The sequence below is a fragment of the Embiotoca jacksoni genome, unplaced genomic scaffold, assembly GCF_022577435.1.
Source record: "Embiotoca jacksoni isolate LCO1_2020_lvr unplaced genomic scaffold, fEmbJac1.0.p SCAF_83, whole genome shotgun sequence".
Classification (NCBI taxonomy): domain Eukaryota; kingdom Metazoa; phylum Chordata; class Actinopteri; family Embiotocidae; genus Embiotoca; species Embiotoca jacksoni.
The window spans coordinates 906,810-922,455 of record NW_027185440.1 but is presented as its reverse complement, the minus strand read 5'-3'; the positions used below and the strand labels follow the sequence as shown (position 1 = coordinate 922,455).

General features: G+C 43.9%; 1 protein-coding gene across 2 annotated transcripts; it reads left to right on the top strand.

Annotated features, from left to right (window-relative positions):
• The first annotated feature begins 5,284 nt into the window (after window positions 1-5,284).
• Window positions 5,285-15,401, top strand: b3gnt5b (UDP-GlcNAc:betaGal beta-1,3-N-acetylglucosaminyltransferase 5b). Of its 2 annotated transcripts, XM_069139584.1 has the most exons (3): window positions 5,285-5,365; window positions 9,232-9,350; window positions 11,491-15,401. In XM_069139584.1, the coding sequence occupies exon 3, from the start codon at window positions 11,794-11,796 to the stop codon at window positions 12,958-12,960; it is 1,167 nt and encodes a 388-aa protein (XP_068995685.1). In that variant the 5' UTR covers window positions 5,285-5,365; window positions 9,232-9,350; window positions 11,491-11,793; the 3' UTR covers window positions 12,961-15,401. The 2 variants fall into 2 exon arrangements, with proteins under 2 accessions (XP_068995685.1, XP_068995686.1); XM_069139585.1 differs by lacking the exon at window positions 5,285-5,365 and having other exon boundaries at window positions 9,048-9,350.
• Window positions 15,402-15,646: the final 245 nt, after the last annotated feature.

Sequence of the window (15,646 nt, the reverse complement as noted above, 5' to 3'; positions counted from 1 at the left end):
GGTGTTGAGAGTCGTCGTTCAAAGTTGATTATTGGGAGATCCATTCATCTACTTGTCTGCAGTCTTTAAGGTTCAAAAATGCAGATGTACAGCTCAGAAGATCATTTTTATCAACTCTTATTATTGTCCCAATAGGTTTGCTACGTTTTTGCCATTTTTTTTTCTTCTTTTTTTTTTTAACAAACTGTAGAGCAGTTAATCTGAGGGTGGACTCAACATTTATCCTTACAAATAAATGGTTTTCAGGTGTTCACATTTCATCAGGTTAACATAAAGCCCTGAAAAAAAATTGAAATATCTCGGCTGAAAGACGATCCGCTCGTGTTCACGAGCAGTCGGCTTCACGTCCGCTGGAAGCGAGCCCTTCCCGGGTCTGCATCTTCAGCTGGCGAGTAGACGGCTGTGCTTTTGTGTCAGTAGTGAGGTAACGTGGCACAGTGAGAGCTCGCTGAGAAAACGGACCCAGAACCGCTCGCATCCATCTGACGTGAGCAGATTAATAGTCTGAAATCTTTTTTTTTGTTTGTTTGTTTGTTTGTTTCCTGACTTCATGGCTTGTTGCTCAACAACGCCGAATGATAATCGGACTTAAGTCGCTCTAATTGTGTCCCGTTTCCCCTGCTTCGGTCATTACACGCATCGGGACGCCATCTGAAGTACAACCGCACCTCGTCCGGGCTGACGCCACGTTCGCTCACGTCTCGGCTGAAACGCTGGAGTTCAGACGACGCGTTGGAGCGGCCGCTCGATAAACTTTCCTTCTGTAACGTGTGCGGCTTTTGTGTCCAGTGTTGACCGCCAGTACACACTACAGTCCCTTCTTTGGTTTGCTGCTGTCAGGCAGTTGTTGCCCAGCATTAACACACACACACACACACACACACACACACACACACACACACACACACACACACTGGAGACAGGCTGTGTTCAGGCCTATGCACGGATAGACGGCGCTTTTGTTTGTAGTGTTCAGAGTTGGCGTTTTGAGGCAAGTCTGTGCTTGTTGTTAAAAAGCAGACTCGCAGCATATGGCTTGATGTAACATGGTATTTGCATATAATATATATATATATATATATTAAAATATATCTGTGCTATTACAGGGGATTCTTTTGTATGCCACTCCTTTGCTAAGGGTGGATTTTAAAGTAACTTTTTGAAGACGCTTGAAATACAGTAAGTGATGTTTGTTGTGCATCACTGAGGGTCATGACCATGAGGAATGGGTTTTTATAAAATACCATTAAACAGTCATAGCTAAAAAAATAAAAAATAAATAAAAAAAAAGAGCAGCCCTTTTTTTTTAGGGTGGTTTTTTTTCTGCACTTTAGACTAAAGATGGAGAAAGACGGGGGGTGTGTTTATTAAAGCCATCGAAGACACATCTGATATTTAAAAAATGCTCTCAAGAAAGAATCAGAATTGATGCAGAAAGTGTGCCCCGTGGGCGAATAGTGTCTTGTGTGACTCCTCGGGTACGTCAAAGTTTCAAAAAAAAACAAAAAAAAACAACAACAAAAAAAAACCCGGCCAACTTCATGGCATTCCAGGTCTCATCTCGTAGCCATAAGCAACACCTAGCGGCTTGAAACACGCACACGTCGTTGAACATTTCAGATGTTTTGTTCAGAATGTTACTTGTTTTAAAAAAAAAAAAAAAAAAAAAGATTTTCTACCGAAGCTAAAGACTATTTTGAAGTTTGCTTTAACGCAGTCAGCGGTGATTTGGACTGTTCTCACAAAGACACTATTTCAAATGATGTCTATGACAGTGGAATGGTATTTTATAATGGTTTGTTTTTAGACGATAAGCTTTTTACACTGCATTCAAGTGTGTTTGCTATTTTTTGTTCCTACCGAAAGTACTAACGTTACTTCTATCTTTGCTATGTTGGAGAGCCCTTGAAGGTTTTGTACTTATCAAAACTTTTGTAATTTTGATTTTATTTGTAGCCGCGTACTCAATGAACAAAAACTATAGAATCTGGATTTAATTGTTGATGTATTATAACACAGAACATGTAAATACCAATTTGCAGATTTTTTTTTTTATTATTATTTTTTTTTTGTCTTTTCCCTCACCTATGTTGTACTCTCTTTCTCTCTCACTCACATGGTTGCAGTCTGCAGCCTCCTGATCAGACTGTTGTAATATCACTCAGATCTCAAGGTCTAGAATAAAATCTATTTTGATAATATCAGTGTGTCTGTTTCTTTTATTGGTAATTCACACACTTGGAATTATTGTCACAATCTATGGGCTTCATAGAAGCTGCGTTTACGTCCTGCATACAGAGCAGCACAAGCTAAACTCCCAATAAACAATTTTCAGTTTTTAGCCATGCCAGCTAGGCGCTGGTAGGGATCACGTTGTCAGTCAGACAGTCCACCACTTTGATCTCGATGTGAATATCTTAAACAGCCATAAAATATAGCTGAAGCTGTATAATTTGCAATTGAAATTCAGCCTGACATATTTGGTGTCTTTTTGTGATTTTCGCCACAAAGTAAAGGTTTGAATGAACTCCTGGACTGCTACTAGTCGGGATTAAATAACTGAAAGCTCTTTGAACACATAAAATCTAAACTTCACCTTCACTAACTCTGTCGATGTGTTTTTGTGGCCTGGAGGTCTCATCGGTACTTTTGCCATCATCAAATCTGGGCTTATCCATTGTCAAAAAAAACACCAACCTCAGAACTGGTTCATTTACTCCTGGTTGTATGAGTCTTGCTAAAAGGCCCAACAATTGCACTCCAACTGGCACCAAGTCCAAAAAAAATTATCATTTCATTACATTTTTATTAGAAACAACAGTTAGTATATGTACAGTTCACGTTGCAATCATGTAAAATGAGTTCAATATTCATCTAAATATGAGAAATGTAGTATTTGCCTGTGTTTAACCATGTAGGGTAATTCAGACTCCTGGATTGTTGACTTTATTAAGTGGATGAAGTGTCCAGAAGATGGAAAAAAAAACTTTTAGAGGCAAGTGACTACTGGGAAACGCTGCAAGAAGTATGCAGCGGGTAAAATAAGTATTGAACCAGCACCATGTTTCTCAGTAAATATATATTTCCAAAGGTGCTATTGACATTAATTTTCCCCAGATGTTGGTAACAACCCAAATAATCCACACATACAAAGTAACCAAAACAAATAAATTCAGAAATGAAGTTACGTGTAATAATGTGAAATGACACAGGGAAAAAGTATTGAACACGCTTACTGATGTTTATTTAATACTTTGTACAAAAGCCTTCGTTGGTAACGACAGCTTCAAGACGCCTCCTGTACGGAGAAACTAGTCGTTTTCATTGCTCAGGTGTGATTTTGTCCGATTCTTCCACACAAACAGTCTTCAACTCTTGAAGGTTTCGTGGGCCTCTTCTATCAACTCTGATCTTCGGTTCTTTCCATCGATTTTCAATTGGATTCAAGTCAGGTGATTGCTCTCATCTGACCAGACTATATTCTCCCATAGTATTTCACAGACTTGTCCAAATGTTGTGCAGCAAACTTTAATCGAGCTTCGACGTGCTTTTTCTTCAGCAATGATGTCTTGCGTGGTGCATCGTGACAAATCTTTGGCTCCCTGTAACCTATAACTCCACCGTCCATAAACATTGATTCAAATGTGACCAAAATTGCCGCAGACATTCTTTGGATAGTAGATATACGTCTTTTCAACGGGGTCTGCAGAGATATTAAATATCTCCCTGTAATGTGTAGTGGATTCAAAACTTTTTCAATTTCTCCAAACGTTTCAACTTCACTAAAAGTTGAATCACCATCAACAGGCCGAGGTGGAATCTGAACCATTAACATCAACCTTGGTGAAGTCTTTTACCTGTTTGAGTTAACCGGGCTGTCGCTTGAGTCGCTGGAAGCTTTGAGTGAACTCCGTGAAACTCTTTCTCCGCCGCAATTCATTCTTCAGCGCTGGAGATAGTCCAGCGGTCTACGAACGCCGCTTCAGAGCTGGAAACGACCTCCTCACGACGCGGGTTCGAGCCCTGCTCAAGGTAATCCACGTGGTTCACAGAGAGCAAGTAAGCCACAGGTCACAGTTATAGGTTCACAGAGGGTGAATCTCCCTGACGGTGAGTCACAGAGGGTGAATCTCCCTGACGGTGAGTCACATGGTTCACAGAGGGTGAGTCCTGCTAAGGGTAAACCACACATTTGCATTGTTAATGCAGTCAGACTAATACCAAACTAAAGTTCAATAACAAAAAAATAAAGGATGTGTCTAAATCTTCTTGGATTTTTGTCCAAATTACCACAAACTTTATCCCCCAAAATTGCATTAATACATTTTAATGTTATAATATGAGGTTGTTTTTTTTTTTTTAAATTTTTTAATATTTTGGACAACATCACAGTGGTGCAGTGGTTAGAGCAGTTCCCTCACAGTGAGAAGTAACTGGGTTCAATCCCCACTTGAGGCATACAGGTCAGTTCAAAAAAAGTCATTCTCCAAAAAGCGATGAAGAAGTCATACTATAGCATGTGACCCAAGATTATTTTGTGTGTGGTATACCCAGGGCGATGAGGCTAACTTTGATGGTTCGCTTGTGACACAGGAAGTTGATGTTTTATGAACCAAACCTCGCGAAACTTTGCACATCCTTGAAGCACCAACTTTCATGAGTTTTTGAAGATGTTAAGGCCGCCAAAAAACAAAAACAAAACAAAACAAAACAAAACAAAACAAAACAACAACAAAAAAGAACCAAATATATATATATTTATTTATTTATTTATTTTTAAATTTTTTTTTAAAGAAGAATAAGGAAGGACATCGAGAAAAAAAAAATTAAACTGCAAGCGGGATTGTGCGGACCCTCTCGTGCTGCACACCGGGAAACCGGCGCCCCGGAGCCGCTGGACCCCCGACCTGCAGCGTGCGAGGGTTTTAATTTATTATTATTATTATTATTATTATTGTTAGGCGGTTTTCAATTGGTTGCTAGGGCAGGTTCGGAGTATCCACTCATCTTGAAGGGAAACAGCCCGGGTCCGATTTTTGTTTAGGTTGGATAGCTATAAAAAAATTAGTTTGAGTCTATTTTCACAGTAAGCTTTTTTTTTTTCTTTTTTTTTTAAAATAACGTTATAATAATATTTAGACACAACACAAAAAGTCACTTTTCTGTGTGCTCATCAAAGAGGAACTCGTTCCGACACTCCTCACCCCTCTCTGTTCGTCTGTTTGGTTTCTCCCGGCGGGGAGCCTTTCAGGGAGTAACTGCAAGACGGTTTCGCGGAGTCGCTCAGCAGCGGCTGTGGAGGTCTGGACATCATCACCTGTGGAGGTCTGGACATCATCACCTGTGGAGGTCTGGACATCTCCAGGTACGGACAGACTCGTATTTCACTCCTTAAAAACACATTTAGACTCTTAAACATTTTGAAAATGACTGTTTAAAAACAGTTGACTTGTTGACTTCTGCGAGCGGTAAAGTTATTGATTTTGTCATAAATAAAATAAATAAAGAAATAAACCGCAGCACCAGAATACGTCCTACAAAACCGTCGAGCGTCACATGATGTCGAACAAGCAGCACCGTGTTGACCATGTGAACTTTATTTTTACTTCACGTCAGTTATGAACAGTTGGCTCGTTGACCTTCCTCTACTCTGGAGAAGAGAGCCCGTCACGGGGTTTATTCCCATTTAATATTAACACATTAAAGGCAGCTGTGAAGAGTAACTCATTTCAGAGTTTAAAACATTAAAATTGTTCTGTAAACTGGCCACAGCGGCAAAATGGACTTCCTCTTCAGAGTTAATTCATGTTGAGTTATTTGTGTGCTGAATTTAAATTTGCATGTTAAGGATTATATATTAACGGTGTAGGGTGTCTCTCCAGGAAACATACTAGGAAATTACAGGACTCATCAAATAAAATGCTACCCAATAAAAAAAAAAAACAAATTAAAATAAATAAATAAATAAAAGCAGCAACTCCCACGATCCTGCTTCACTGATTTTTCAGGACTAACTCTTCCTGCAGGCTCCGGTCCAACTGCATGCTTATCTCAGTATCATGTTTGCTGTGAATAATGTAACTCAGATCAAAAGTTTTTTTTTTTTATTTTTTTTTATTTATATAGTAATCCATCCAGTGTGCACTGACTCGATGTGGTTTCATTCAGGTTACCTGCGGTTGTTTGCATAAGTATTTGTATTGCAGACCCCACACACACACACACACACACACGCACGCACACACACACACACGCACACACACACACACACACACGCACGCTGCTAGTCAAGAGCGGTGAGTGTGTCATTTGGTGGTGCAGCGGTGGAAAAGTATTTTCTGTTTGTTGAATTAGAGGATGTAGTGTGTATTGGTACCTGCTGTCGGAGTTTGATTGAGAAACTACGGTTGTTGTGAAAAGCTCTGATTCACCACAGTTGGTGCTAAATAATGTGAGAAAATAACAATCACATATAATGCCTTAAGTTAGAGCCAGAACCTGTCATTTCAAGTTCGTTCATCATTAATTTAATAGGCGTAGCGCTATGTTGTTTATGTGCAGTTCAGTGTTATTCCATGTTTAAATTAAACTCTTTCCAGGAGATATTTAGTGTTATGACAGCTCGGTAAGCCAACATGTCCTTCGGTGTACTTTTTTACAAATGTTTCTCTTTTAATTTTATTCATGTGTGCTGATGCCAATAGTTGAGACTGAAACAACACGACAGCAGAAACCGTGTAAAGGCTTGAGCAGGCAGAACGTGACAAATGTTTGCCTCCTGTCATTCACACAGATTTGACAGCCGGACCGTTTGTGTGTATTTGTTACAAACAGCCGACGTAAAGACAACAACTGTGAGCTTGCAGTGAAAATATCCAACGTGTCTTCGGGTTTTCTTTTCTTTTTCTTACCTCCGGCCTCCGTCTCTTCTCGTCTTGACTCTCTTCTGATTCGCTCTTCCGACTCCGTTTCATATAAAACACGTTCAGAAGAGTGAACTTTTATCCTGTCGAAACATTTTCACCTCACAGACATATCTTTATGTGAGCTTGCGCCACGCTGCCTGAAGTTGTGTCCTCTAATTTGCATCTTTCCTTCGACCATTGGAAGGTATTTGCTTTACTGGCCACGAATTGAAAACCCTTCCCAGCACAACTCCAATGAAGCTCGTATAAAAACATCAGCAGTCTGACTTTGAATCAGCGATTAAAGTTAGTTATTTTATGCTAAAATTGCAAAAGACTCTGGGGAAACACAAAGTGGGTATGTCATACTCAACACCTTGTAACTTCGGATGCTACCGAGTTGTTTTGGTCATCCTCGGCAGTACTATTGCATTTTTTTTTAACACAGAAAAGGACTGAGCATTATACTTTTCATTGTTAATGTACCAGTTGTACCAGGAAGAGATCTCTCCTTGGCAAGCGTGGAGAGAAGAGATTATAACTAACTATTTCAAGTAATGAGTTGCTAACCACCAAGTGATCATGAGTTACACCTTCAAAATAAAACGTATCCATCATCGTTGGATTTTAATTTGCGCACAAGTGAAACGGTCTTGATCCACTGAAAGCTAGTTTAGCGTCTGCAGCCAAAGAGCATGTTTGCATTATGTGTGAGTAGGTGGGCGCCTCAGCCCACACACCACTTTCTTCACATTTACCTTGAAAAGTCCCTCGACGCAGACATTAGGCACGTCTGTCTCGTACTGTCGTCTTTTACATCTCTGACCTCCTGACAAACGTGATTTTTTATTTTTTTTTATTCTCTCTAATGAGGTCATTGGGTATATTTTTAGACATCCATCTACTGTACAGTTGATCGCAGAGCTCTCAGGTGAAACACTTGGCGCGGCTGTTTTATGAAAGGAGGCTGAATGACGACCGGCTGCCTGTTGGTTTCCTGTCTGCATCGAATGGAAAATAAAAGAAGATAAACCCCAAACCAAAAGTTTAGACCAACATTTGACCTGATAATGGCGCTCCATTAAAACTGAAGGAATCACCGATTTATCCTGACAGGAACACGTATACCAAATTTAATGACAAGGCCAATGTTTCCTCTGAAGGACAATAATTACATCATTGACTGTGTCCTTCCTAAAAACTAAAAATATATGCATAATTAGGACCGAATTACACAGCTCTCTGTGGGGAAAATGTATTTGGAAACAATTAAGAAATTACAGGACCCTTAAAAGACCATGTTATCTAATGAAAAATTGAATATGGAACAACTGCCACCATCTTCCTTTCCTTCATTGTTTATGACTAACACTTCCTGCAGGCTCCAATCCATCAGTACAATCATCTGTTGATCACCAAACTGTGGCTGTCAAGATGAAACAAAGGTTTGTTGTGAAACATGGAAGCACTTAAAACGAAGTGTTTTTACAGAAGTTGGTTCAGTGTAACGTACGTCAACATGCGCGTCACCCGTTGCACATCGCCGTGTATTTGCATCTGCAGGACAGCTCCTCCGTGCTGGTAGTTTAGAGGAGCGAGTCGGTGGAAAGTATTTTCTGTTAGTTGCATTTAGAGAGCACAGCTTCACAGGTGTTGTTCCGTGACCATCTGGGAAACGTACGTGGGATGCTTTGATTATCTTTGCTTCCATCCGGAGTTGCAAACATATTCAAATCAAAGATAACAGACTCTAAATGGAGTCTCATAAAAAGGCCTGAATGAATTTTGCCTTCTCAGGGAAAGAAGCCGCGGTGCGCTTCGGCGGCAGGAAACCACCGGCACCTTCGAGCATGACTGCGTACGCCGTCACATGTCGGAGATCATTTTGAAAGTAATTCAAGTCCAACGTTTGTCACCTCGCCTTTTTAGTTTCACACGGACCGTGAAGAGGAGGCACCACCCATCACGTCCTAACCCCGCCAACCCCCACCCCACACACACACACACTCCACTACCACCTACACAGGCTGCGGAGGGAGGGAGGACGGGAGGGAGGACAGGATGACGGGATGACGGACAGGCGGGAGGGAGGGGAGAGAGAGAGAGAGAGAGAGCAGAGTCACGGCAACCGGCTCATTTACAAGCAACTTACAGTCTACACGCTCAGGCCAGTGGAAAGACCTGAAAAAACACACACTCGCATGCACCTTCACAGATACCCTCACACAGACACACATCTGTTCCCCCCACACAGAGGGTCTGACTGTTTGCACTGAGGACGGATGCCCGCCTTTTTGACAAGCGTTTTCACCTCCTGTCATTGAAGAAAAAGTAAACTTCAAGCAGAGGAGACGGTGCGTGCAGCCGAGAGGACGACTGAGCGGCGGGAGAGAAGACTGTTGCTGCCTCCGTGTTGGATTCACACGCAGATATCTTCTTTTGCCGGTGAGTGTCGGAATGATCATTCGAGCGATGGCGTGAATATCCCCCCCCCCCTCTTTTCCCTCCCCAGTCCCACCCCCCCACCCCATCTCTCCCACCCTCCCTACCTCTGTGCTTTCAAATCTATTTATACGAATGGTGACTTTGAAAATATGCTCGTGGGGTGGCTCACTTTCACAGCGCTTGTTTTAGATGCAGCTGGAAGAGTGAGGAGCAACACTTGAATTTGTACACGTTGCAGTGTAGAGAGCGTACACACAGCGAGGCCTGTTCACTGAACATGACGGTGGAAACACCCTCAGTCAATAACCTAAAAAGTAACTAAGATTAGAGTAAAAAAAACAAAATGACAACAGCACACAGCAGCCACATCGCACAAATACTGGTGATCATCTAACAAAAAAACAACGGACGCATAATTATAGCTAGGGGAACATTTCAAAGCGGTACAGATGATCAGATAATGACAGGCGACACTGTTCACTTGCCACTGCTCCGACTTTATGCTGCTTCTTCTTTTTTTTTCATTTGGACAATTGAATTTGTTATCTATTATAATTTTCTATTGATAAACTGGCTTCATACATATTTATCAGAAGGTTATAATTTCATCAACAACATCACTATCGTACATTTGTAAGCAAATCCTCTTTTACTGGCGTTATTGATGATTTTTCATAGGAAATATTACATTTTGTACTGTTCTATATTCTGGTGTGTAAATGTTGAAGACTATAAGATAGGATGTGAAAGAAGGTATGTCAGGATATACTATACTTCCTTTTGGGGCGGGGGGGGGGGAGAGAAAGCAGAACTCGTCATTCAAACCCCCTATTATCTGTTCACGCTTACGATACCAGTTATATTTCTCAAAGGTGCTTTTTAGAAGAAATGTCAACGAGCTGTGTTCAACTGCCTTCCCTCTAGCAGAAAAATAGCTCACATGTAAACCAGCCACCGTGGTTTTTTTGTTTTTTTGTAGCTGCAGAGGGATTTTTCAGTGATGCGAGCACAGCATGGCGTTTGGGTAGAGGCAAGACATCTCAAACTCTGGGTTTCAAATCCTTAAACTGTCCTCAGCTTGTTGACACCGAAGTAGGTGAGAATATTTGTTTTTTTGTGTGTGAACAACGTCGAGACGTGACGAGTTTCTCTTGCCTCAATCGACACTCATCCCTCACTAACACTCTGACGTGTGTTGGTGACAGTCCACCGCTGTTTGTGTGGTGACCTCCATGTCGGCTAATAGATGTCTGTTTATTAGCCAACGAGCTATAAAGTAACTTTAACTTCAGTAAAGTGGGCTGTGAAGAACTCGGCATGACGGTGTTTCTGCGTGAGAGCGGGAGGACGGTGTGAACCAGAGGTGAGGCAGAGCTTCTCATTATCCGGCAGAGAGAAAAGAGAGCCATTCTGAGCCAGTGACCCCATTAGGCACAGGCCATCCGGTGATGTTTAAAAAGCTCTCGGGGCGCAGTGGGAGTCCCAGGCCCCGGGCCCATCATGATCCCCCCCCTTGGTTTTTAGCCCAGGCCCAGACGGAAGCGGGCTATTCTCGTCCCGCATTGTGCTGCTGACCTATTCTGACACGGGCCATTGTGTCCGTGTGCGTTCCATGACTCTCAGCGTTTTCAGTGGGTCGGCACCTTAAACCCCTCCATTATGGACCAGCTTGTATTGCGACATTTGCTGTGTTGGCTTTTGCATTCAGTCGCAGCCGCACGGCCATCCAACCATACGCACACACAAGTGAGTGCAGTCATAAGGCAGAATTCAGATCTAACCACAGAAAGAATGTTTCAGAATGTGGTTTCAGACCTGAAGTTTGAAACCGTGTAAATTATGCTTTCTCTTTCTGAGGGATAAATACTTCGGCCTCACTGTGAGCCCGCGTCACTGTGACTGGACATTTGATTAAATCTATAAATAGATTTTTTTTTTCTTCTCTATTGTCATCGTATATGATGGAGCAAACATGATGGCACATCATGTATTTACGGCCATTACAAGTGCACACAAAGGTGCATGTTAACCAAGCAGACACACAATTCATAGTTCCATTTCCTCCTTTACAAATAGGCAGGTGTTCCACTTTTTTCAGTGTCTTCATTTGAACTGACCTGCAACTCTTCTCTCTTCACAGAACTATGAGCTTCGCGGGTGAAAGATGAATCCCCAGCTGCGAGGCGACTCTGACCGTGTGAGGGATTGTGCTGAGATGGGGCATGTTCCCCAGCAGGCCCAGTGACTCCCGCCACTGCCTTTGCCTCCTGCTGAATGTGGAAAGCCTAGGATGGAAGACCCAGCAGATGCTGCTCTGAGGCACTGGAACGACACTCTCAACCTCCGCTATCTCGCCTCCCGCGAACACGCCGACACGACCAGCTGCTTCACCGCCATCTCCAACCAGACAGGGAGCGCCGCCACCGGGTGACCAGACTCCAGGATGTTCGTGAACTTCCGCCGGATACGAAAATGCCAGTGTGTGCAGCTGATGACCACCTGCCTGGTGCTGTCGGTGGTGATGGTTTGCTGGGAGCAGCTGGACAACAATGTTGTCAGCCACGTCAAGTCGTACTCCTACCGCTACCTTGTCAACAACCGCTTCACCTACATCAACAAGAGCCTCACCATCCCACGTGAGCAGGCCAGGCGCTTCCGCAACTTCCGCTACCTGCTGGACCACCCCGATAAGTGCGCCGGCAAAGACGTCCTCCTCCTCCTCTTCGTCAAAACGTCCCCAGAGAATATTGAGAGGCGGAACGCCATCAGATCCACCTGGGGCAACGAGACCTACATCCAAAACTCCCTGGGAGTGACGGTCAAGGTGGTGTTCGCCTTGGGAGCGATTCAGACCAAGAAGGAGGAACCTTCGTGGAGCAAGAGGAGCGGCGTCGGCATCCAGGAGCAGCTCATCCAGGAGGATCATCTCCACGGCGATTTGATCCAGCAAGACTTTTTAGACTCCTTCCACAACCTGACCCTGAAGCTGATCCTGCAGTTCCACTGGATGCACAGTCACTGCGTGCACGCCCGCTTCCTCATGACCGCTGACGACGACATCTTCGTCCACATGCCCAACCTGGTGAGCTACCTGCAGGACGTGAGCGGCCGAGGCGTCGCGGACTTCTGGATCGGTCGGGTGCACCGAGGGGCGCCGCCCATCCGCAGCAAGGACAGCAAATACTACGTTCCCTTTGAGATGTACCAGTGGCTGTCTTACCCCGACTACACGGCCGGGGCCGGCTACGTGGTCTCCAGCGACGTAGCGGACAAAGTCTACCAGGCCACGCTGACCCTGAATGCCTCTCTTTACATAGACGACGTGTTCATGGGCATCTGCGCCAACGCCGTCGGCGTGTCACCGCAGGAGCACGTCTATTTCTCAGGGGAGGGCAAGGCGCCTTACCACCCGTGCATCTACGACCAGATGATGACGTCGCACGGCCACGTAGAGGACATCCACGACCTGTGGAAGGTGGCGACCCACCCGCAGGTGAAGCAGAGGTCCTCTGGACTCTTTGGGAGGCTGTACTGCACGGCCGTGAAGGTGGCGCTCCTTTGTAAACCCTACCATTTCAACACCTACCCCTGCAAAGCAGCCTTTTTGTAGTAATATTCAGGTGTGTGTGTGTGTGAGTGTGTGTGTGAGTGTGTGTGTGTGTGTGTGTGTGTGTGTGTGTGTGTGTGAGTGTGTGTGTGTGTGTGTGTGAGTGTGTGTGTGAGTGTGTGTGTGTGTGTGTGTGTGTGAGAGACGGAGAGAGCGAGAGTGTGTCATATTTTAGATCATGATATTACCTCAGTCCTTTCAGTCGGACATCCGTGTCACAGCACTGTGTTGCGTGTTGCGAAAGAAGCCAGAGACCAGACGATTCCTGTCGGCGTTCGTGTGAGATCAGCAGCATGTTAATGACCTCTAGTCTCGGTGCTTTTCATAGTTTTGTGAAATTGTCGGTCCTGCTCAAACGGAGGCCACGCACAAACAGAATTCCTGTCAGCCGACCACGTTTTCATCTCGGCCGGTCGAACAGAACGGCACTTCTTCACCCGCTTGGATTTTGCACCCTTCCACGACTGTGAATCGCACGAGGCGCGTTTGTGAAACGGCATTAAAAGTTGTCTCGAACACTTCGCGTTCACTTCTTGAATTGCATTTTATTTTATTTTTTTTTAAGAGTAAGATAAACACAGTCTGTAAAAAAAAAACCTGCTGGGCCTACAGGAGGTGTGTTTTCTAAAAGTGAAGCAGACGTAACGCATTTGGGTGTTTTTATGACGCGTGAGTCAAGTGGAAGAAAAAGACCCAGCAGGTCAGTGACGTGTCGGAGCTAAAAAAAATGTTACCGTGTCATGAAGTGCTAAAGTAGAATAGATGTGTATGACTTGGCAAACAGTTCCTGTGCTGAGGGAGGGGGGAGAGGGTGGGGATGGGACAACTTAATTGCATTTGTGACAAACATTTTTCATTGAAATAAAATCTGCACTCTGTTGTTAGCAAAGCGCCGCGTTCTTTGTGTCGCAGAGTTGTCTGCCAGCCTGGAAACACGAGCTCAAGAAACATGTCACTGGAAACGCAGAACAGTTTTGTTTTGTTTTGTTTGCAGAACCAGCTGCACGAACCCGTTCAGCTGGTTCTTCATCACAACTTCACGAACCGAGTCTGTGCAGCGCCGCAGCAATCCTCCCTAGCGGTGCAGTTAGTGTGCAAAGGCCTCGTCACTTCTGTGAAGAGTTTGCACCCCCCTCGCCCTCCTTAGGTGGTTTACACCAAGATGCTGCTTTGTCTGCCATGTGCTCCACACATGCAGGGACAAACTCCTCCTCCTCAATTTTGTTTTGCACCCCCACAAAAACCGCAACTACAATAGAGTAGTGTTAAAAAAAAAAAGAAAGGAAGTGCGAGCCTCCACATCCTCTCGGTCTATGTGGGGCAACGATCCAGGCCTGCAACTACAGATTTGAGATATACTCAAGTCCTCCACCCAGAGATCATTTTAAAGAGACTTCTGCTACAGTTTGAATTTATATTAGTCCTTAAAATGGATTTATACCACTCTTGTGAAGCTAAGAGATGATTATCTTAGACTAGCGCAGAAGAAAGGAGGAAACGGGGCTCCTCAACCTCTGAAGCTCAGTGATCAACATATTAGCACTGAAACTAATTCAACAACACATCATGTTGGTTTAATTCATGCAAAAAGAAGTAAACACAAGTTGATCAAATTATTCCTTTAATCTACACTTTTTAATTTTTTTTTTTTTTTTTTTTTTTTTAATAAAGAAAGGTACATGTGGTTTTCAGTCAATTGTGTCAGTATTTTTCTGTGGAAAATGTCAAAAGTGATGACGAAATATTACTCTGAAAAGTGGGAATGGAAAGACTGACATGTTGCACACCTAAAGGTTTTTTTTTAAAGGAATACAAAGCCACAGCAGTGTGTCACAAAGATAAAAAAAAAAAAAAAAAAAAATCTGCAGAGACCACATGTTGCATATTTTCAGTTACAGCTGGGGTCTTTTCTGACCACATTCAGAATAGGCAGGAAGCGCTGGATCTCAACGTAGACACGCCACGAACACTTCCGGCGCAACGCTTACTAACGAAGCCGGCGGCCGCGCAGGTCGGACTGAAGCCTCCGTTGTTGTCTGCACTTCATCTCCATAGCAACAGTTTGCTGAACGGTAAAGCGGCTGGAAGCGACACGCGAGTCTCATTAGAGTTGAAGTGCCGGCATCTTGCACGAAAGTTCACATCTTCTTATGAGCGGGGGAGCGGCCTTGTGCGTGTGTGTGTGTGTGTGTGTGCGTGTGCGTGTGCGTGTGCGCGTGTGTGTGTGTGTGTGTGTGTGTGTGTGTGTGTGTGTGTGTGTGTGCGTGTGTGTGTGCGTGCGTGTGCGCGCGCTGTGGATTTGTTTTATTTATCATGACATGTGATACGAGGTGCCAAAAATACCTCCTCTCCCCGACATCAGGCAGAGAGTAATCAGCGGCTGAACCAATACAAAATAAATAAAATAAAATAAAGGTCATGACCCTATCTTCTCTGTTAAAGCAGCGGCTGAGTTTTCAAACAGTGTTCTTGAAATGTCATCAATCTCAATCTAACAAAGGTGTTTGTTAGTGAGTTTAAGGTCGCTCATCCTGAAACGTGACGTTGCCTTGGATTAACCGTCCTCCAAACCGGCGGCTCTGTTACCGGCGGCTCCGTTGCCCCGGCAACGCCTATAAAGGAGCATATAATGTCGCGTGGGTCCAAAAAAGCACGAGCCTCATCTGCCTGCATCTGTTCACTAAAACTG